At 42.9% G+C, this 22,163-nt stretch overlaps 2 protein-coding genes across 2 annotated transcripts in view; one reads left to right on the top strand and one right to left on the bottom strand.

The window, feature by feature from the left end:
* Window positions 1–13,907, top strand: part of MAF (MAF bZIP transcription factor) — a 191,582-nt gene extending 177,675 nt beyond the window's left edge. Inside the window, exon 3 of the mRNA XM_055818938.1 lies at window positions 13,778–13,907. The gene's annotated coding sequence lies outside the window, so the exon portion shown is untranslated. The remainder of the gene's footprint in view (window positions 1–13,777) is intronic.
* The window catches only part of WWOX (WW domain containing oxidoreductase), a 531,047-nt gene continuing 522,772 nt past the window's right edge, over window positions 13,889–22,163 (bottom strand). The window contains exon 9 of the mRNA XM_055818936.1: window positions 13,889–15,092. Coding sequence (XP_055674911.1) covers window positions 14,904–15,092 — 189 coding nt within the window. The 3' untranslated portion in view covers window positions 13,889–14,903. The remainder of the gene's footprint in view (window positions 15,093–22,163) is intronic.

Consider the following 22,163-nt stretch of genomic DNA (forward strand, 5'->3'; position numbering starts at 1 on the left):
TTCAAAGTACTGGAAGTCAAGAGAGCCTGGTGGGGCACCTAGGAAGCCTTGCAGAAGACTGAAATGGGAAGGCAGCGTTTTTATCACCTTCTTCATTCAGAAAAGAGAGAGAGAGCAAGAAAGAGCGAGGCAGCCTGACCAGGAGCCAAAAGGAGATGATTATGTGGTTATCCAGAGGGATTCTTTCTATTACTTGAAAAATCAGAGCACAGATTTAGAGAGACAGGTTGATGTGCTCAGGAAGATCAATGAATATGAGAGGTTCATTGATGGCATATGCTTGGGTTTAGACGTAAGTGGCAGCTCCAGAGGTAGTGGCAGCACAAGGGAAGGAAAAAGCTGACCGTCAGTGGTGTGCCTGGGGTCTGCACTGGCAAACAGAGCACCCTTCCCAGCAAGAAGAGGTGGCACCAGGGCCTTGAAGCAGCAAAGTTGCATGAGATTTCAGGCATAGATGTCAAGGAGTGAAATTCCAAGAAAGGCGCAGGAAGCAAGCATGCCTGAGAGAAGTTCTGGTGGAACTTGAGATGTGCTGGTGGTGGGAAATGGTAAGGAAGGGTCCCAGCGGTGCCCTTAGAGACATCTGCAAAACGCAGACAAAAAACTCACCCAACAAAATACTCACAGCTTCCCAAGGGGCAAGAGGTTTTTCAAGTGTAAATGTTTGCTCATGTGGCTCTTTTGTTAGAGCACCTTGCAAACCTTGTCATGCACAGTTTTAAGATGCTTTTCTGTTCTCTGCAACTCCTTCGTTTATCCCAGTCTGCAATCACTTCAACACACTCATCCAGCTTATTGTCAGCCAGCAAAAACACTTGGTCCCGTTCTTAGGCAAAAAAAGCTGTCCATCTGTTATGCATTGATAGAGTGAGCTGCTGAAGATACAAGGACTAGAAATATTTTTGTTGGCATGGAAGAGGAGGCTTGGAGAGAAAATGAGTTAGGGACAATACAGATAGCCAGCAACTCTGGAGCACTGACCTCCAGATGCATCCAGGGTCATCAGGGATAGTATATCAAATATGTTAACAGATATTGGGAGCCAAGAACTAATTTTAAGGAGGACTGGAAGATATTCTTGCTAGTTCTGTAAACATTTTCATAGAATCATAGAGTCATTTAGGTTGGAAAAGACCTTGGAGATCATCAAGTCCAACCATTACCCCAGGACTGCCAAGTCCATCACTAAAACGTGTTGCTAAGCACCGCAACTATGTGGTTTTTAAATATCTCTAGGGATGGCAATTCCACCACGTCCCTGGGTAGCCTGTTCCAATGCTGGACTGCCCTTTCAGTTAAAATTTTTTTCCTAATATCTGATCTAAACCTCCTCTGGTGTAACTTGAGGCTGTTTCCTCTTGTCTGTCGCTAGTTATCTGGGAAAGAGACCTGCCACCACCTGCCTACAGCCTCCTGTCAGGTAGCTGCAGAGAATGATAAAGTCCCCTTGAGTCTGCTCTTTTGCAGACTAAACAACTCCAGCTCCCTCAGCCGCCGCTCCTTCCTTGCCTATCCCTTCTGAAGAGTTTGTAGCCATCCATTGCAGCACTCTGGTCATGTGAGTTATCCCACCTTGTCTCCATGATGGCAACTGTCACAGTCTTCTTGCTGCACGATGGCTTCCAGCTCCTCCTGGTTGTTGCCCATGCTTTGGGCATTGGCATAGGTGCACTTCAGGTGTGCTACTGATCTTGCCTCCAACCCTGGCATGCCACCCCCTGGCTCGTCTCTAACGAGCTTGGATTTATTCCTTTCCCCCTTTGAATCTAGTTTATAAAGCCCTTTCAATAAGCCTTGCTAACTCCTGACCTAGGACCCTCCCTTTGAGACAGGTGAACCCCATCTGTTGCCAGCAGTCCTGGTTCTGTGTAAATTGACCCATGATCAAAACCCCCAAAATTTAGCTGGTGACACCAAGCCTGGAGCTAGGCATTGATCTGTGTGACCTTCCAGTGACATGCCCCATCGTTCCCTGCAAGTGGCAGGACAGAAGGAAACATGACTTGTGCTACTGATCCCAAGGCCCTGAGGTCTGTCTTGATTGCCCTCAGACTCCTTTGTTGTTTGAACTTCATCATTGTCCACTTGGCAGACCAGTCATGGGCAGTAATCAGAGGATCGCACCAGAGAAGGGACTTTTCTAGTAACATCCCTTACCAGGGCCCCCGGGAGGCAGCACCTTCCCTGTGGGTTGGGTCCAGTCAGCCCATTGGGCTCTTCGGCCCTTTCAGAGTGGAGCTGCCGACGACAGCCACCTCTCTTCTTCCTAGCAGAGCTGGTCGTGATGTGTGCGGTTGACCAACTCTTCCTTGGCAACTGCTCCAACCTGGGTGGGCTTTCATCCACATCATCATCTTCCTGGCCCTCAGGTTTCAGAGCCACACACCTACTGTACAGGGGTACCTGGGACGGTGGAGTAGGTCAGGGGGTGATTTGCCTGCTGCCCCGAGCAGGGACCTGTATCCATTCCTTATGGAATGGACCCCTCCATCTACCTGGTGACGAGTAGGTAGGGGAGCCTCAACTTCTTGTGATGTGCCCATCCCGTGCATTGTAAAGCAACCGAGGCAGTTTCTAACATTACAGAGCCTTTTGCTTGTTTATCTACTGTCTTTTGCAGAGGCATTCAGATTTCCAAAGTTAAGAAAGCTGAAGTCATTGATCCTTAACTTAGGGCAGTCAACAAAACCCAAAAACTTATTTTCCTAATGGTTACTGGTGTATAGGAGTTTCTGTCTATACTTATAAGCCATGACAATGTGCAATGTTATAAGATGCACAGCTTAAGGCAGTTTGCAAATAAATTTTGTGATGGCCACCAGAAAGTTGGCTGTGGTTGCAGATTTAACCATGAATGGGTTATTTTGGGAGTTTTCTAGATCTATTTTTATGCATTTTACTGTCAAGTCCACATATACAAATGGATGCTTCAAAGCAAACCGGAGCAGATTCAGTGCTGAGCATCTGACATGATTTTTTTCTCATCCCCAGTTCTGAGTAACACCTTTTTTGCCTAGTTACGATTCCATTAATTTTCAGTTTCTTGGCTTAAATATGGAGGACTCTTTGGAAAATTGCAAAAAAAAAATATTTTAGGATTTGCTGACTGAGATACACATCTAAATTGTCCAACTGAAAAGCATATGTGGTAAAAGAACATGAAATTCTATTCTGAATCTAATGTACAAAATATCTAATCAGGCAAACAGGAATCCAAGAACAGTATTAGTGTGAAAAAAATAATGGAGACAAAGCATGAAGAACTGAATTTATTTATTTTGATTCTTTCCTCATCTGTAGAAAAAATGCTGGAGACAGAGGGTGTGATGATGGTGGGGCAGAGGAGAAATAGTCAGGTCCAGAGTTACAGCCTAAGTGATTCAGCCATACTCAGATTCCAGGGGCTTCAAAATGCTGGGTGGGGCGGGGGGGGGGGGGGGGGGGGGGCAGACCCAAAAACATCTTAAAGCAATCATATTTTAAAATGTCTATGTATATATGTATGTGTGTGTGTGAGAAATGTATATATAAGCACATATTTGTACGTGTATATACATATAATCGTAGGGATGTGTCTGTGAAAGTAGATCTGTGCAAGAGATGCCATTAACCTCGCCTTCAAGAGTAATGCCATCCACGTGAACAACCGCAACTGAGAAAGTATTTGAGTATTGTAAATTGCCAAAGGGTTCAAAACCTAGGAGAATAATATAAAAATTAAGAAATTAAGACTAATCAGGCTACTCATACAGAACTATTGTATTTCATTCAACGTGCAGTAAACATATGGATTAATCAGCCAATAAGACCACTGAGGCAAAGACTGTGGCTCGTGCTCCGGAAAAAAACGATTTCTTTTAATTATTATTTTTTTTTAATTTCTACTTGTTCATGGATAGAAAACAAATATTTAGATGACTGACTGACCAGCTTGCTGGTAAAAGTTTAAAGTGTAGTTCAGTTGATCATCGTGGATGGGATGACTCAGTTCTTTCATTTGTTTTGAAGACAAATTGTGGTAGTTATTATCTGTGTTTGTTAAAGTCTGCCCGCTTCAAGTGTTCCATATGCAATTTACACAGGGAAATAATAAGCTTATGTAAAGACTTATTTCAAATCCTGAGCCCTGCTCAGCTTTCCCTATGGCATGCCACTCAGTCCATTGGGGCATGGGTTGTGGGGTAAGCGTGGCTGGTGCCTTCAACGGCCTCTGCAAGGCTTAAGTGTGAATGCCTACTCATGCAATGGCATTTTTAGCTCGGGTTTTGGGGACTTAAGCTGCTTCAGTATCAGTACTTCAACAAACAGATCACCATGCTGGTTTCAGCTTTCGGGGGGTGGTGGTGGGGGGTGTCAAGCCAGTATAAAGCAGATGCTCACGAGAGCAAGGCAGTAGTTCGTATAGGTGTTGGTAGCTCCCAAGAACGTTTTGGAAGCAGGTCAGAGAAGTGGTGGTGCAAACCCCAGCTTTACCCTTACCCCTTGCCCTGCTAACCCGTGAGAAGGAGTAGGGAAATGCTGCTTTAGGACTGCAGGTAGGATTGCTGCTATACCTCAGCTGCCCTTGGCCACAGCCTGATGTGCCTGGGCTCTTGGTGAAGAGGGGTTTGCCCTCGGAACCACCTGCCGTGGTCTATAGAGTGGGATGACTTACTCAGCCAAAGTGGTCTTTGAGATTATCCTGCTGGGGAATGGGCAGATGGGGTTTAGTGCAGCTCGTGCAAATGAAGGTGGTCAGATCCAGGATAACCGTGAATGGGGCAAGATGGTATAGAGGTGCTGGAAAAGGAATAAAAAAGGCTGTTCTCTGCTTCATCTATGGTGGTGTGGTTATGCGCTCACAAGTAAAAATGTTGGTGAGGAGACAGCGAACTGACATTTGTAGGCATTGATGTGCAATGGAGTCGCTACAGAAGAGGCCCCATTTGTTTGCCAGCACAACCTCCAAGCCCCAAGCACAGAGGTGATGGCAGAACATGCAGGTCTCTCGGCATTGCCCATATTTACATAAAGAAATTTCACTTCAGTTAAAGCTTCCTTGGGAATACATGGGAGGGGAGTAGCTCTTCAGCGGAGGATGCTGTCTCAGCCTTACATAAATACCTGTAGAATTGCTCAAATAGTTCATTAGTACCTTATGAGTTTGTGTGCTTGCATTCCTCGCTAGCTCTAATTGCAAGGATGTTGATTCGTACTGCATCCAACCGGAGCCAGCTAACAGATTCTCTGCTCTGTTGCCCCATTAAATGAGGTGTTACTGTATTTGACTCAGGCTGAAAAGGATCCCTTCCCAATTAATAAAGAGACCGGCTAGGGCTGACCTAGCTGGGGACAGATTTCCTTCCAAATCTCAGAGAAGTCCTGAATATGAGATGTTAATTGTGGCAGGAATTAAGGATTAAACAGTCATGGCTTCAGGTTACCATTGGGAACTGAAATCAGGATTACAAAGGAAACTGGGCCATGCCCTCACAATGCTATTACCCCAGTTCTTGAATCTAAAAAACCTTAGAAACTCATCCTTGGTGACCAATAAAAACTAGTCTAAATTGTGCTTACTGAGGCCTGAGGAAAAAAGTCATAATTGTGCAGCCATAGTTTGGACACCTTTCAAAGCAGTAGGTAACATCAAGGACAAGAGAGCATAATTCGGCCCTGATTTACACCCTCTGCAACTTTCCTCAGCACCAAAGCTCCAGTACTGGCCGTACATCAGGCCACAGCCCCATCACGACTGCTGGGAGGGACAGAGCCGCCGCCGGAGGGGGGCTGCTCGCACCCCCGGTCGTGCCAAGGGAGCAAGTGTGTCACAAAAGCACCGTCTGTGGGCAGTCAGATGAAGTCCCTGCCTGAGTTCAGCCTCAGACCGAGGGTCACCGTTAACCTCAGTGGCTGCGTCCCCGAGGCTGGATTATGCTCCCAGGGCGGGGTGAAAGCCCCCACCCCCCCCAGCAGCCACTGCTGGGCTCAGTGCTAGGGGCATCCCCTCCAACCAGCTTCTCGGTGGGGGGATGCTCAGGCAGGCTTAATATTTATGGAGGTGCGAAAGCCCATACCTGGGCCTAGAATACAAAGCCATAGAGAAGAAAAATAAATTCTGTGGCTAAAATTTATGACATGGTAGCACATACTTAATAACCAATTAAAGCCAAGATTTATTGGGAGCTAAATTACATTTGTATTATAAATAGAACTAGAATATACTGTTACAGAACAAAAGCAAAACATCTTAGCGTTTAATATTGTAAAAGACAAAGTAATCTAATGGACCCTAAATGTTAATGGGTGTAAAGATTTACACTTTAATTGCATTTTTAAGTCATCTTATTTTACAGTGCTCTTTTTCCTATGTACATAGAAATCAACAATGTGCTGCAACATTATACTTAGTAGCGGCAAGACCCAAGTTAAGGAAACCTGGTATTATAGGCAAGATCAGTTTATTACTGATAAATCCTCACAAACATTTTAATTGAAATGAGCAGTGGACTTTCACTGACCTTGGCTGTACGTATGTGAGACCTTCATAGCAAATTAGGCTGGTGAAAAGTGTGTGTGTGTGTGTGAAGCCAAGAAGGGAGGGAGTGGTAACAAGACAATTTCTATTTATAACGCCAAAAAATAAACTATATTAGATTTAGGGATTTGCTTTATGGCAGGGGAAAAAAAACAACAACCAGACATCCAAACAACCTAGGAAATGATGAATCATGAAATAATATCTGACTAGATTATCAAATAATAATAATATGATATTTGTTAAAGCATTGTCAGCTATAATCCAACTCTGAGACGATATCTGAGGTTGGCATTTTAGGACCTGCTTTCATAGCATATAGAAATGTTACAAACTTCCCAGAAACTGATTCCTGTGCTCATAAAATTTCGCAACCACTTCAAGATTCATAAGCTGAGTTACAGTTATAGATGAATCTAACTCATATTACATTTGAAAAAATAAATGTGCACTAAAAGTAATTAAAGCATGTTGGTTCATGAATAATACACCATTTTACTACTATTTGCAGAGTATAATGAGACAAGCTCCTAAATTGACAATGAATGCTCTATTATGTGATTGCCAACTGTTTTATAAGATATTGAACAGATTAATTTATTCTATCATCATGTGCATTATCAAGCTATTGCTTTTTAATAAATTAATTTCTCCTATGTCTCCAGAGCCTTACTTTGAAATCTGGCTGAAGGCATAAATGAAATTAATTTTGTGGTCGGAGTTTAACTACCAGTGCCGGGTGACTTACAAATACGGTGCCACAGAAGGGGGTTCCTGCTGGGCGTGCGGCGGCGCGCTGGCCATGGCCGAGGGGCTCGAGGGATGCCTTGTGATGGCCAGCTGACAGAAACAGTGGCCCCTGCAGAGCAGGGCTCTCTGACAGCTCTTGTTTATCAGGAGGTCTCCTTGCCAGTCATCCCCCTTCCCCTGCCCTTAACCCCCACCCACCAACGCACCGTAAATTGACCCTTTAATGGTTTAGCAGCCTAAACCTGGTGACACCATTCATTGACTGTAAAGCAGCACTTAATCCCTGGTTGGGTGATAGTGTCATTAGGAAAGTAATGTGATTGCGGGGAAGAATCTCCCGTCTCTGCCGTGCGCTGTGTTGGAGGAAGGATTATCTGTGAGCCCTCTGTTAGGGCTGAAACAACGTGTAACGTCCGTACAGCCCTGATGCCGCAGAGCTATTTCACTCCATGGTAAACAACTTCTAATTGCGGCTGTTGACAGGACTCACTGTGTATAACTAACCTTGATGCAATGTTGTTATTTCTGAAGGGAGCCTTTCTCCATATTTTTAACAATAAGTCTGACAGGTGTCATATTAAAAACAGGGCTTAATTCTAATGCAACTATTCCCACCCGCCTTTCCCTTTTCATTTTTGTGCCTCTGTAATGCATGAATTTCTCCTGCTCATAAAGATTAAAGCAAGCACTTTGCTGGAAGGAAAATACTTCTGGTTTGTTTGTAGTCCAGGACATTTGAGATGGTCTCGGTACCAGCTCCCTTTCTCCTCTCTTCTCCAGCCACGCTGGCTCAATGCTGGGAGGAAGAGAGAGGGAGAGAAATAAAGCCTTCCCTGGGATGAGAGGTAATTCAGCATCCATTGAAGCAAAATTTCAGGCTTCTTTTGAACTGTGACCCGTGGCCGCCGGCCGGGCGCTCCATGGGCTGCGCAGCCTGTGATGCATTGCTGACTGCTGTCCACCAGAGACCAAGCCCAGGCCAGCAGTTCACTTACAAGTTTACACTGGATTTAAGTCAAAATGCTAAAACGCTGGTGTTCAATCACTGCTAACTGTGTGCTCGGCAGACAGCTCCCAGCAGACTCCGTGCTTGTAAAATCCAATACGCCACATAAAGTAAGGGTTTATGGAGGTACAAGGGGTTTAGAAGACATGGGTTTTTCCCCTTCCCTCCTGCTCAGTTTCTTGTGACACTGCTTTTCAGGCGCCGGGACGGCTTCAGCTGCGTCCTGCAGATAGACCGGGAGGCAGCACAAAGCGCGGCGGGCGGCACACAGAAAGGCACTACCCATTTCCATAACCTTTCCGTCGTCTCTCCTGCCCTTCCTCTCAGGCTGCCTGCAAAAGGCAAAGTCCATTTTAAGGCCATTAGTTACGTGTCGATGTGAGGATCAGAGTCAGGACTGGCGTGGCTCCCATGCACTCTCTTTCCCTCTCCTTCCTTTGCAAAAAGCTTACATGCTTCACGCCCGCAAGCATCATGCACATTTCTCAATCCCCGCTAAGAACATTACAGAGCTTCTCAAACCACTGCTGTTAAAGGCTAACGCCAGCTCAAGGCAAAGGGTGCCTGCTTTGCCAGGAGGGATCATGTAAATCCAATGTACAAAGCCCCTAATTTGGGCTGTGCTCACATATCCGCGGGCGCTGCACCAGACCTGCGTAAGGTTTCCATATGAACAACGTGCACGGTGCAGACTTCAGTCCCAAAGCATTGGCTAATGTTTAGTTTTCATAACAGTTCTTTTGAAAGAGTGAAGATAACCAGCCAAGATAGTCTCACCAGGCATTTGGCGATCTGTTCTGTACCCCTTTAAGGTAGATGATTTTCTAAGACTCAAAAAAAAAAAAAAATTATTTCTTCCTCTCTCTTTTTTTTTTTTTTTTTGCATAAGCAACTGCCCAGCAAATTGATAAAAGCCCTTTTTAATTAGATAGTGAAGTTGTATGGGTAATGTTCCATATAAAAGGTCTATAAAACACAGCAGAATTAATAAAATGACTGCTTCTCATTTAATTCAGGTCCTCCAAAGGGATCCGTATGTCTTGCTTTGGTCTGTTTGTAGTACTTCTCTCCACCACCCAGCCACGAACTGATTAAAATCACATTCCTCACTTAAAACTGGAGCCCAGTTGGTAAGAGATACTGGATAGTAATTAAGGTCTGTGCACAGACACATGAACCCCCATAAAAAACATACCAAAAGGAATCATTGCACATCACTTGGATTATATGCAAACACAGCTCATGTTGACAGCTACCTTTGGATGACTCCATCAGTACACACTTTATCTCCAGCTGTCCAAGTAATTTTCCCAGGATTTCGCCCCTCTTTTTCACTCCTCTCCACACAGATGGATTAGAGCAACAAACGGTTTACATGCTGCACATCATTAGCTATCCTCCCTCACTACCCAGCAGATAACAACTGGGCTCTATCATCAGGACATTCATAACACCTTGACACTTTTACAACTATGCTGTTCTCTGCCAGAGCAATCTTCTCTTTTAAAGCATGAAGCTAATTCACGAAACACCCATTGGAAAGTACTCTGCAAACGCAACAGAGGTGGGGGAGAGAAGAAAGCACAGCCCAGAAAAGGCATCTAGTAAACAAGATAGCACTGTAAGAAAACCCAACAAACCAAACTAAAACAAAAACCCAAGAGAAAAGCAGCACATTCTTTCTCTCCAAGGTACTGCTATATTTTCCCATTGCCTCCGTCCCACGATGAAGGACATCAGCAAACAGCCATGCATCTGTTTGCCATATTTCAATGCTTCCCTCACCGTGTCATCCAGGCACCTCCAGCGCCTGGTGCCAGCGCAGCTCTCCGTGACTGCAGGCTGCAAGGGTGTCCTTTTGGGTGCTGTGCTCCTGGTGATGGGGATGGGTTTCACTAAGGAACCTCTTTGCAAAGGGACCGGTTGAAGGCAGCAGTCAGGAGTTTACCAACGGCTATTCCGGTTTTCCTAAACTGCCTCCAGTCTCAGGGCATCTTGACTCTACAAGGTTTAATAAAACAGCGTGTTCTCTGTGTAGGCTGGGATCCTGTTTCTGAGACCATGTATGCTCAGACATGGGCTTCCATTTAGAATAAAATACAAGCCCACATCAGCCACTGTAGATGGAAAAAAATACATTTTAGCAGCATTTTCCAAGCTTCTCAGCACACACCCCTGCCACCCCAACCATACGTTTTAATGTATAGTACACGCTTGTTTAAAAAAGAAATACATAAGGAGAAAGAGTAATTACCGTAGCTTAAATTCAGCCTGATAAGAAGGGCTTGCACAGGCTGAGCAGCTGTTCCACTGCCATTCAGATTATGAAAATATAATCCTAGAGAACCTTGTCAAGATAAATACAGAGCATGAAATGTATAGGCAATTTCTCCCCAGCCACATATAATGATCAATTCCAAAGCCACAAGTGATACCAAAGGACAAAATAAGATCTGTCTAGACTTTCTCTCTTACAAGATATTGATCATTCCAATGGTAAACTGGTTGGTATAAGTGTGTTTGGCTTGAAAGGTCATGAGCTTAACACCTGACAAGGAGTTATTCAACCTTGATATAAGTCAAATTATTGCAGTGTTGCTGGAAAGACTTTGTCTAATAAAAATCCCTACATGGTCTGAGAATATCTGAAGTTTGTCTTCCAGATGTCAAAATAAAAAGCTGGGGGCGGGTGGGAGTGGGGAAGTCAAGACCTGGCATGGGTTTCTGCTGGTTCACCTCTATCTGATTTTGCAGGTAGAGGTCCCAGCAGTCAGTTACTTTCTGGACAGACCACGGGCACTATCTGCTGCATGGACAGCAGTGGAAGCTGCCACTGACTGAAATGGCACCTCGATTCCCCTAAGAGCTTCTGGTGGCTCTCCATTCCCAGCAAGGGACTTTGCTTGCTCATCTACGGGAACTTGAGGTCCAGGGCACCTATACAGGGGCAAAACCCGACCATTAAAATGGGAAATGTTGACTTGGGAAGGAAAGCAAAGTGTCAAGCAATGCCTTTCAGCACGTGGGTGGAAATGCTCTGCGGCATCGCTCTCCAGCACCTCCCCTTCAGAACGCGCTGTGGGGCTCGAGCGGTGCATCAGCGACACAGTCCTTACCCAGCCCGCTCCTTTTTTATGGGGATAACTAGCAAGTGCTTATTAGGACTATTAGGAGCTTGATGTAAATTTGCTGGATCTTTTCCAAGAACTATAAATACCCAATCTATTTTGCTTTATTCAGTTCTTTTTGTTTTGCTGATATGATACTAGTTAAGGTTAACGGGGTTTGCTTTAATATTAGACACAGGATCACTTAACTACCTTTAATGAACACTGGAGTCAATGCATTGTGGAGTAATTCACACAGACATTGCCTCAGGTAAATCAACCGGAAAAATGTAAGCCAGTCAAATAAATAAATCTGACCAGCTGTAAATGTGCCAAATCTTACACCAAAATATATTTGAAAGCCAATGACTTAGGCACATCTAGGATATTAAAATGGAGGGTTTGGAGTCTGTTTCTTTTCAATTTCTTTTCCTTTTTAATGTGCCCTGCACATCCCTCCTGTGCTGAAACCAAGCTGAGAGTGCAAGAAAAATTATTTTCACAAGTGTTTCTAATAGAAGCAAATGCTCTGCAGATTTGTGCTATTTTTTTCATTTGGAATGAAACTGGGAAAAAAAAAAGAAAAGCTTTTTTATGCTGGCTATCTATCTCAACACAGGAGACAGAGACAAAAAGGAGGACAAAAAGAGGGAGAGGAAAAATTGAGAGAAAGAAAGAGAAGGAGAGAAAAAGAGAAAGGGAGACTGAAGGCAAGAGAATGAGACAAAGAGAAAGGGAAAAGAAAGAAAGAAAACCAGAAAGAAGATAGCAAGTCATTTTATGTGAGTTGGAGAAAATCGTGACACTGAAATTCTAGACAGGGTAATACACTAGTGACAATAAATATTTATTAACCAGAAACAGGAACCAGAGGAACCCGACCAACTCAGTGAGACTGGGGGGGGGGGGGGGGGGGGGAAGGTAGCTTATATCACACTAACACAAAACTATGCTAACATTAAAAATGCTCTTACCTCATAACACTGAAATAGTGAGCCACGTACGGCGGAAAAACACCTCCCAGATATTCTTTGAAGGAATGCAGGCAATCTCTTTAAGTACTGAATTCTCATAAAAGCATGCAATATTTCAGCAATAAGGAATGACAGGGTGTTCATTATCGGTTATTAATGTTTGCCTAAATGGAGCATAGGGCCCAGGCCTTCGGGGGAGTGCAGAGCTCCCAGCATTGCTTAATTACTGCCTCTTGTTAACCCAGCAATGCCAAGCCCTGATGCAAAGCTCCGCTGCCATAGATTGGCTATATTATTATATGAGAGTAATTCTGTTTGGCTGTGAAAAGGAAAAATAATGCATTTGTAAAGGCTGTTGCACAGGTGACAGAAGTTAATCAGTTTTTCTCCCCAGATAAACTCCAGACAATACAAAGAATTTGACTGTAACCATTGCCTCGACTTGCAGACAGTTTGACCCATACCACTACTTTTCAGACATTGCACTATACCTGCATCTTGTCTCTGCAGCACAGGCCGGTCAAAACTCCTAGGAGACAAGAGCTTCCCCCTGCAAAAAAAAAAGATTGAAAAGAGGCGTTATTCTTTCTGGAACAGCATCTTTATCTCTTTATTCCTCCAAATGTTTCAGTGCAGGAGCAAGCTCATTAGGATGTGCTGGCCCTGGGGAAGGGGCTTGCTGCAGATAGCAGAGGAAGACACGTGGGCAGGATTGCTTATTTACTGAAGGCTGTTGCTACACGGGTGGCACAGCAGGTACAAGGAAGGCCATAGATTCTTTGCTGCTGCTTTAGGAAAGACTGTGGCATCAGGTAAGGCAGTGGCCAAGCAGAGAGTGGCTGAGGCTGTACTTAGGCAGACGTTTGAAGGATGCCAAGGGCTCTGGAGAAAAGAGAAAAGCAAAAGCCCTCATTTTCTCTGTATAAAGCCAGATCAGATGATTCACCCTAGTTTTGAGGGCAGTGGCTCCCAGGTTGCCCCCCGTTCACTCAGAAGAAATGTAATGTCACAGGTTGAGACTTTACTTACAGATGTTTCAGCCCGTACATGCAGAGGACATTGAACATGACCTACCTGAGAAGAGCTTGCAGTAAACAAGACTTAGCTGTAAGTTAAAAAAAAAAAATAATAATCAAACCAAATTGTAATATATGACTGTAAGGTATAGCTGTTACACGGCGATATCATAATTCCTTACATTAGTGTGGTGAGGTTTTGATGGGAGGATGCTCTGGCTACTTCTTCCAGGTGAATGCATGCCTTGATTTCAACACCTATTCAACAACTAATCAGATGCATTATGGTTTCAGACAAGAAAAATCATGGAAGGCAGACTGTTAGCAATAAATCATAAATAAGGGGATAAAATAAGCTTTTATTAACAATATGTCCTTCTATTTATTTGTTTATATTCTGTCTACAGAAAATGTGATGCTGGACTGGGGATGGCTTAGGACAACCTTCTGGCGTGAAGACAGCTACAAAGCACAAAATACAAAAAATGAACTCAGAAAGAAACAAGAAAAAAACAGCGTTTTCTTGGCATCAACAAGAAGCTCTTTATTTTTCCTCAAGTTTTCTTTTCTAAAAAAAAAAAAAAAAGGAACTAAGACAGTTGCAGAAACGAGACAAACTTTCTCTTCAGGTGACAATATTCAAGCAAGCATGTTGTTTTATTGAATTTAAATTGAAAGAAAAAAAAAAGATTTGGAATGGGATACAGTGTCAGGAGAACTGAGAAACTGTGAACTTTCAAAGAAAAAAAAAAACCTCCTTAAAACTGTGACTGGAGAAATGGATGGAAATACCATTTAAACCCCTGATTACGCTCTGTGTGTTCTTAAGGAGACAACATCATCTTTGCTAACTCGACAGTATTTAGGGAATGGTTTACAACGTATCTTTTATTATAATCTTTTAAGAAAAAAACAGAAATATTTAATTAGCTGTGACTTTACCATTTCTGTTCAGATGTCTTCTTGCACCTTCTTTTTCTAGACAGAGCAGATGTATTTGCAGCCAGCAGTCAAGGGTAGGAAAGATTTCTTTCCTTAATAATCTTTTTATTTGCCACACCCAATAAAGTCCTTGTAGGGAAAAAGAATCAACACAACTGCCATCTCCCAATCAATACCTAAAGCCTAACAGACAGTAATTATCAAAATAAAGAGGAAATCCCAGATCGGGCTGTGTACCTACCCATTAATTCAAACAACAGAAAATATCTGCAGCATTGCTTTTCTCAAATAAGACAAAAGATGCCTCCTTGGGTTACACTTTGAACAGGCTATAATCAAAAGAAAGAGAACCGAGACTAACTAAGCCCCAGGAAGCCGCATTGTCCCTTTAACCCACGGTATTCCCCATTTCCCATTAGTACTTAACATTTTTCACTATGTTGTGACTGCTATTATTTCATTTAACACTGGTTAATCTGTATCTGAGGTATATGGAAACCCTCTAGATGATAAGATTGGACAGGTTCCAGTGTTGGCAGTTTTTGAGCGTGCACACAACTCGTGTGTTTTGATCCTTCCAGGAGCTCCCTGTTATTTGGACTGCCTGCCAATTCGTTCTTGGATCAGCCTCTCGCTCAGCTCCCACAGGGCCGCGGCCGTCGCTTCGCCCTGCGCCTCCTGCGCCGGCAGGCAGCGGCAGCAGTTGTTGAAGTACATCCCTCCCAGGCCCTCCAGCTCCGCAGCCGTGGCGCAGTAGACAGTTGTGGCAGCTCCTTGTTGCTGGAAGTTAAAAAAAAAAAAAAAAAAAAAAAAAGAGAGAGAGAGAAAAAAAAACCCTATATAAATATATACAGATTTTATATCATTGTAGTTTTGACCATAGTCCTTTGAAGCTGCATCTTGTGAAAGCATCCATGAAAAGCATCGCGGCTGACGGGGTAACCTCCTGGTGGCAAGGCTGGAACCCAGCTGAAGGTGCCACCTGCCTACCAAGCGCTTACTTGCAAAACGCCTTAGTGAGGGCTTTTTTTTCTTTTCCTTTCCTCTTAGAGCAAAAGAAAAGAAAAAGACAATCCTGAACCACAGCCCTGGCCTCAGGTCTTTTGCCCCTTTTCAATCAAAACCTGGGTGGGCAGCAGGGAGAGCCTGGCACAGAGGGGCAGGGTGTTTGAACCCAGAACAGTTGAGCCAGCTCCAAAAGCAGCACCCCAAGGGTTCCTGGCGTCCCTTTCCAAGACAGAAAGCACTCACTGTACAGCTCGGGCACCCGCGCTTCCGAATCCTGGCCAGTGATGCAGGCTCATCTATGTATTCTGTTTGGTTGGTTTTTTTAAACCTCTTGTATAAAATTAACCTGGGCACTCCAATGAAGACCTATCATGTAAAGTGCAATCGGGATTGTTGCCAAACCTGCCCATATATCTCTGATCAACGGTTTCACGGTGGCGGTTGTCACCACTGCCTTGTAAGAATGTTTATCTGCTGCAGGCAGAGAGGGGTTCTGATTTTGCAGGGATGCAAGGCTTTCCCCTGGGTTTTTTTTCTGCTCTGTGACAACCATTTCTCATGTCTTATATGCTTTAAGAAATGGAGCGGGTAGATTAGAGGCTTTTTGTGGATCAGGAGGTTTTTTATTTTTGCTTTCTTTTTCTTTTAAATACCAAGTGAACTTATGTTCAAACAGGGACGATGGGTTTCTCAGAATTTCTCAAACAGAAACCCAGGGACCGAAGCCACGGGTTTGGGACAAGCACCCCGGCACCAGCAATGGGCTAACCCTTGGCACAGATTAAAACCTCAGGGCCAGAATAGCTGTAAAGAGGGCAAGCAGCTAGTTTGCTTTGTAAACTATAATTAAAAGTAATAGGTGAGAATGCACAGCAAGACACAACACTAATTTTAAACTGATACAGTTTATCTGGCATCTTCTGATTATTTATGTACGTCTTAGTCCTTTCTGTGGTAACTAATTATGAGCTGATAGGAATCAGAATAAAGAGGCTGCCAAGTATGATTGAAAAAGTAAACGAAGAGAAATTAGATGTTGCCACATTAGGGTAATTTAACGGGGAAAGAGAACAGGCTTCAATCTTTCACGATTTTCCTCCAGTCTTTTTTTTTTCTGGCCTTTCATTGCCACAAGCAAGAAAACTCAGGGTGCTGTTAGGGGGCCAACGTGCAAAAGTCCTCTAGTTTGCATTCTCATCCTTCACAGGCAGAGAGAAGTTTAAAAAGCCCCAGTTTTCCTTAATTGAGGCATCTCAATTTTGTAACGGAAAAGAAAGGCATATTTGTTAGCAAGACTTGCATTTTTCTCAGAAGATGGGATTAAACTGATGATGATGACTCCACAGCTTAGAAATGATCTCCCATCACAAGGTAAACCAAAACTGTCTGCAGTAAGTATTTTGAAAGGCATATATTTATCACCAGACCAAAATATTTTTGAAGTTAGTATAATACATAGTAATCCTCTTATTAAACCAATATCTTTTTTTTAAAAAGGAGAAAGTACCTTAAAGGCAGTAGCAGAAAAGGAAGAGAGTTCTACTAAAAATAATATTAATAGAGAACAATAAAATTCCTATGCTCATTTGAACTATCCTATAAAGCTCCACAGCACAGGTGTGATCGCTGTATTCAGCTGTTTAGAATGATTCAAAGCCCCTGAAGAGTACTATTAGTTTTTTGCAAGCAATTCAACTGGACTTTTATTAGAAAGGTAAAATTAAACTAAATTGCTCAATGCAGAGTGAGAGCCCTTAAGCTATTGCTGAAAAGCATCCGTCCAGCCAAGCTAAACTCAGGCTAGCTCTAATAGAATTCAGCTAATTTATAAAATGGAAGTTTATCAGAGCAGTTTAAAACCCAAACCAAACAATAATTTGTCTTCTCAAATGAGTCAAATTTGACGACTTAAACAAAATTCTCAGCGGGCAGAAAAATGTCCCACAGTAGAACAGCAGTGCTTTATACCTCGAATGCTGACACAACCTGGATTCCAAAAGAAGAGAATAGTTTTCCCTGTGTGAGCGTAGGATATTTACTTTAAGCGATAAAAGATTATGTGGCTGGAAGCCCAAAGCACTTTATTTTGCGAAGCCTCCAGTGTTTCACTGAGAACTGGATGTAAGCAACGTGCCATTTGCTTTTTGGCTGTGTATACCTTTACTTCTTTCTAAACGTTTCAATCATGTTGGCTGTTTTGGAAGAAGAAAGTTCAATGGTTCTATCATTGGAAGAAAAGTACCCTTCTTATTACTTAAGAGAAATGCAGTCATATTTATTCCTTTGTTGACAGAGGGTAAAGCTTTAATATCTCAGAATAATGGACAAACATGAACCCATCAAGCCTAGGAGCTTCCTTCAGATGGCAAAACTACGAAACAGAAGCTAAATCCCAGATTCTCAAAGCCATTTAAGCATCTAATTTCCTTTGGTGAATGTGAGCTAGTTGCATTCAGAGACTCAAGGATCTGCCTAAGTGACTTGCCGGGCACAGAGGGGAATGAGCAGCACAGAATCACAGGAATCAAATCGCGCTTTGGGTTGGGAGGGATGTCAGGAGGTCTCTAGCGCAGCCTCCTGCCCAAAGCAGGATGCCTAGGAGCCTTGTACATGCCATGCTGACCGGGAAGGTCCTCAAGGGACAGATTCCTCCTTTGCTTCGACGACTCAGACACCACAAACCTCTGGGAAGAGCCAGAGCTGCAGATAACTGCAAAATGCCTGCGCTGCCAGCCATGCCTAGCCAGGCTGAGAAACTGCTTAGTTTCTCAGTAAATATTGTTTATCCCTCCTGAACACAGCCTTTTGAATGACATCTTTATATGTTGGGCCTTATGACAGTTTAGTAACAAGTTTTAATTTTTTGCTCATCAGCTTTCCTGTTCACATATCATCAGCATACGACAGCAGAGGATGTTAGGGAATCTAATTAGTAAACAATTCCATACTGCTGATACAAGATGAAACATTCTTAAACCGATAAAAAGAGCACTTTAATCACTGTTGAATGACTTTCAATGCCAAGCGGTTTGTGCCATGTCAGAACATAATTTGAAGAAGATTAGAGTACTATATAAAAGAATTAATGTTAACAACTTCGTTAAAAAATGTCTTAAACAATGAGCCTGTCAGTTGTCACAGACTCTCCCTGATCTATTGTGATTAATGCCCCCCCCCCCCCAACAATTTCAACTGATAAACAATGCTAAAAGCACTGGGCAACCTAAACATTTTTTTTTCCATACGTCCGTCAGTTGTACAGGGTGCTAATCACCAGAGCTGGGGGTCAGCCTTCTTTAACCTGGAACAAAGGCAGCGGGTTGCAATGATGAATACACAGGATAAAGAATTTGTGAGAAGCCCAACTGAATCTTTAATCATGCCTCAATGCCATTTCCGATCCAGTCAAACATTTGAAAGCTGCTAGGCAAGCACCACGCTATCAATCTTTCGAGCATACGTAAAATTACCCGGGAATCTTGTTTTGGATTAAGTTGAAGAGTGTCTTAGTAATAAGGGTTCATCATTCTCTTCCGCAAATCATTTGTCAGTTTTGTAATACAATCTTCAATAGCAGCAGGGTGGGATTTATACAGCAGTTGCTGTTTATTTATAGTTGAAGCTCGGAGATCTAAATTATCCACCCTTCCAAAATCCTTTGTTGAGAGGAAAATACTAAGTAGCTACTAGTTCATAGGCATTTATTTCATAACTGCTAGCTGTCAATTTTGTAACTGATGGCACTGAATACGAATTAATATTGAATATCTTAACAGTAAAAGAAAAGGGGTTCTTGAGATACAGTATACGGTAAAACCCTCATTAATATATATAATGCATCCGTTAGTATTCTAAGATACCATTTATGTTCCCGATAAGAAAACGCATTACACAATTAATGCTTAGTTTTCAGATTTGTCTACTTTCAAATGCATGTTTATTTTCTAAAATTAGATTCCTGTTCTGAAGCAAGTTGACATACCAAGCATATAAATAACAGAAACAAAGCCATAACTTATCTGTGTATTTATCAACTACAAATTAGTAAGATCCACTCTAAACTCTGTTAAGGGCACACAGATGGCACCGGACATCATCTGCCAGTGAAATGGATTCAGTCTCTTTGAAAGGAAGGTTTTAATTTTCTTAGGAAAAAATAAGGATAAACGCCAGTTATCAGTAGCCTGAGCTTAAGTTTAGCACGGTGGATTTTAAAAGATGGCTAGTGGAAAGAGGTGAATTCAAAATCACATGTGGCAAAGGCTAGATTCAAAGCAAGCGGCTCAAGTGAAATAAAAAGGCAAGTGCTTCCTTAAAACTCTCCAGGCTGTTCCTGTTATTATCTCAGGACTGTTAGGCAGAGCCAACACATCCCTAACACAAAAATATCCGATCCACACAACGGCACTGTGAACGTACCATTTATAGTGGAATAACTCATTAGGCAGCAGTGTGAAGATGACGTAGGATGAACATATTCCAGACCATGAAACCCTCCCATACCTTCTCTGGGCCTCTGGAAAGCACCCTGAAGAGCTCACATCCATGCTGCTAGAGAGGGAAAAACTCTCCGCCAGCTAGCTTCAGCAACAGTCAATCTCTATTTGATGGGAAATACAGAATCTCCTTAGAATAACAGAGAAAACGATATGGAGCCTATTTCCACCACGACCAGTTCCCAAATTGTCCAAACCAAACCCTCAAGATACAGCTGCAATTTTAAATTCCTCGAGCCTCACCTTCACCTGGCGTAAATCAGCATAGGTCCCTTGCCTTCCCCCAGGCTCTACAGCTCTGCGGTGGCCGAGGATCTGCTCCGGGCTTGATGCAAGCCCAGTGCTGGCATTCAGGGAGAGTGGCCACAGGGATGCGCGGGGCACAGCCACCGCTCCACGCTGCAGCTCCGCAGCCCAGCTCTGGCTTACCTCCTGGGGAGGTATATAGAAATATATAGATTTCTATATACCTCCTGGGTAGGTATATAGAAATAGAAAAATAAGAAAGCTGCCCCCAGGGTGGATTGGTTTCTACTTGGGATGGCTAGCGAGCCCCAGTTGGGATTGTGGGTGCAGAGTTTTCTCAAAATACACTTACTCCTTTCTCTGTAATGTTTAAATGTTCCAGCAGATGAATTGCATTGGTAGCTTTTCCCATCAAGCCCAAGTCTGTGGACAATGTGGAGTGCGATGACCCCCTCTGAAAAAAACTAGCAAGCCTAAAATCCTCGTGTCCTCAGTCAACCTTCAGGATTCCCCAGTAACTGAAGTGCTCTTAGGCGCAGTCTTAAGAGCAGTTTGGTGATATCAGCCAAAGTTGAGGCCAGTTGTAGCTGAGGGAGTTACTTCTCAATGCCCGGCATTACTTTGCTCCATCTCCTACGGGGGTACCTTAGAGCTTTGAGGGGCCGTCACTTCATATAATGCAATGAACAAGTTTTAGTCTCGCATGTGAGATGACAGGAGAACTGTTCAGTTCCTGCTGCAGTCCTCTTACTCAGAGCAATCCCAGATGCACAGTTATAAGTAACGCTCAGAATACGTATGTATTAGTCTCTGGTAAGAAAACAGGATTCCCCGATTGCTTTTTCAGCAAGGAAATACGAAATTGAGACATGCTGCTGCTATTTTGGGTGAGTATGATAAACTGAAATCATATCTGCAGCTCAAAAAATAAAACTTTGGAGCTGCCAAATATGATCTAAGAAACAAGTCGGGCTCAGTTGACTTCAGGTCCCATCTCCACCCAAGTGCAGCAGGAAAACGTGACCTGAACTGACTCTGTAATTACAGTCTTTTCAAAGGTCTCACCGAACCACATCTAAACCAGAGACTCTCAACCACCTCCCCTTCCCCCATCACCACATTTAAACCAGCAAAGCATCTCTTAGAAGATAATACAACGGATAAACTGAAATCTATAAGGTCTGCTTTTTTTCCTCTGATGTATCCCTTTTTCAATTAATTCCCAACTACAAAGACTCAAAACTCCATCAGCTTCTCTACTTGCAAAGCATAGTTGGTTTCAAGCTGTAACTTTTCTTAGCGTCATTAAGACCTTTACACATTTACAGTATTCTTTACATACATTATAGAAGATAAGTGTGCTATGTTCTTTGAGTAAGGAAACTGCAGTAGCTTACGAAAGAGGATTTGTTTTCAACTGCTGAGGCATTAAGACCTAGTGATTATTTCAACTATTCAGTATATGCAGCTATATTTAACTTACATTCTGGGTTTTAACTTTGCAAAAGAAAATGTGTCCATTGTAATAAATGTATTTTGATAATGCACCATGTTGTTTGTGTTATGCAACACCCCATATGTTCTCAATTATGGCAATGATAGTGCTTGAAAACTTCCAACCTCCAACATCCAGTGTCAAACAGAATGCCTGCAATCATTCCACAGGAGAAAAAAAAAAAAAAAACAACCCAACAAAAAAACCCAAACAACAAAACCACCACAAAACAAAACAATACAGGACGTCAAGTCAGGAGAACTGGGTTGGTTTTCTGTTTTCAACTTTTACTTCCCTAGTGAATAAGTGAACATCGACTCCATGTACCTCACTTTTCCCAGCTGTAACATGGGGAGAGCACTATTATTCACCCACCTCACAGGGGTGTTGTGAGGACCAGTTCAGATTTATGGAGTGCTTCCACACTTAGCGTTGAAAAGCACTGTGTAAGTATAAAGCGTTATATTATAAACCATTGTTAAAATATGTAGAGATGTAGAAAAAGGTTGGCAAAATAGCTGACAAAATTGTAATTACCTTTTAAAACTGTGCATATTTTTCTTGATTGTATAAACTTAATTCTTTAACCTGTGAAGCTGTCTGCTA

This window comes from Falco peregrinus, chromosome 14 (genome assembly GCF_023634155.1).
Source record: "Falco peregrinus isolate bFalPer1 chromosome 14, bFalPer1.pri, whole genome shotgun sequence".
NCBI classification, from domain to species: Eukaryota; Metazoa; Chordata; class Aves; order Falconiformes; family Falconidae; genus Falco; species Falco peregrinus.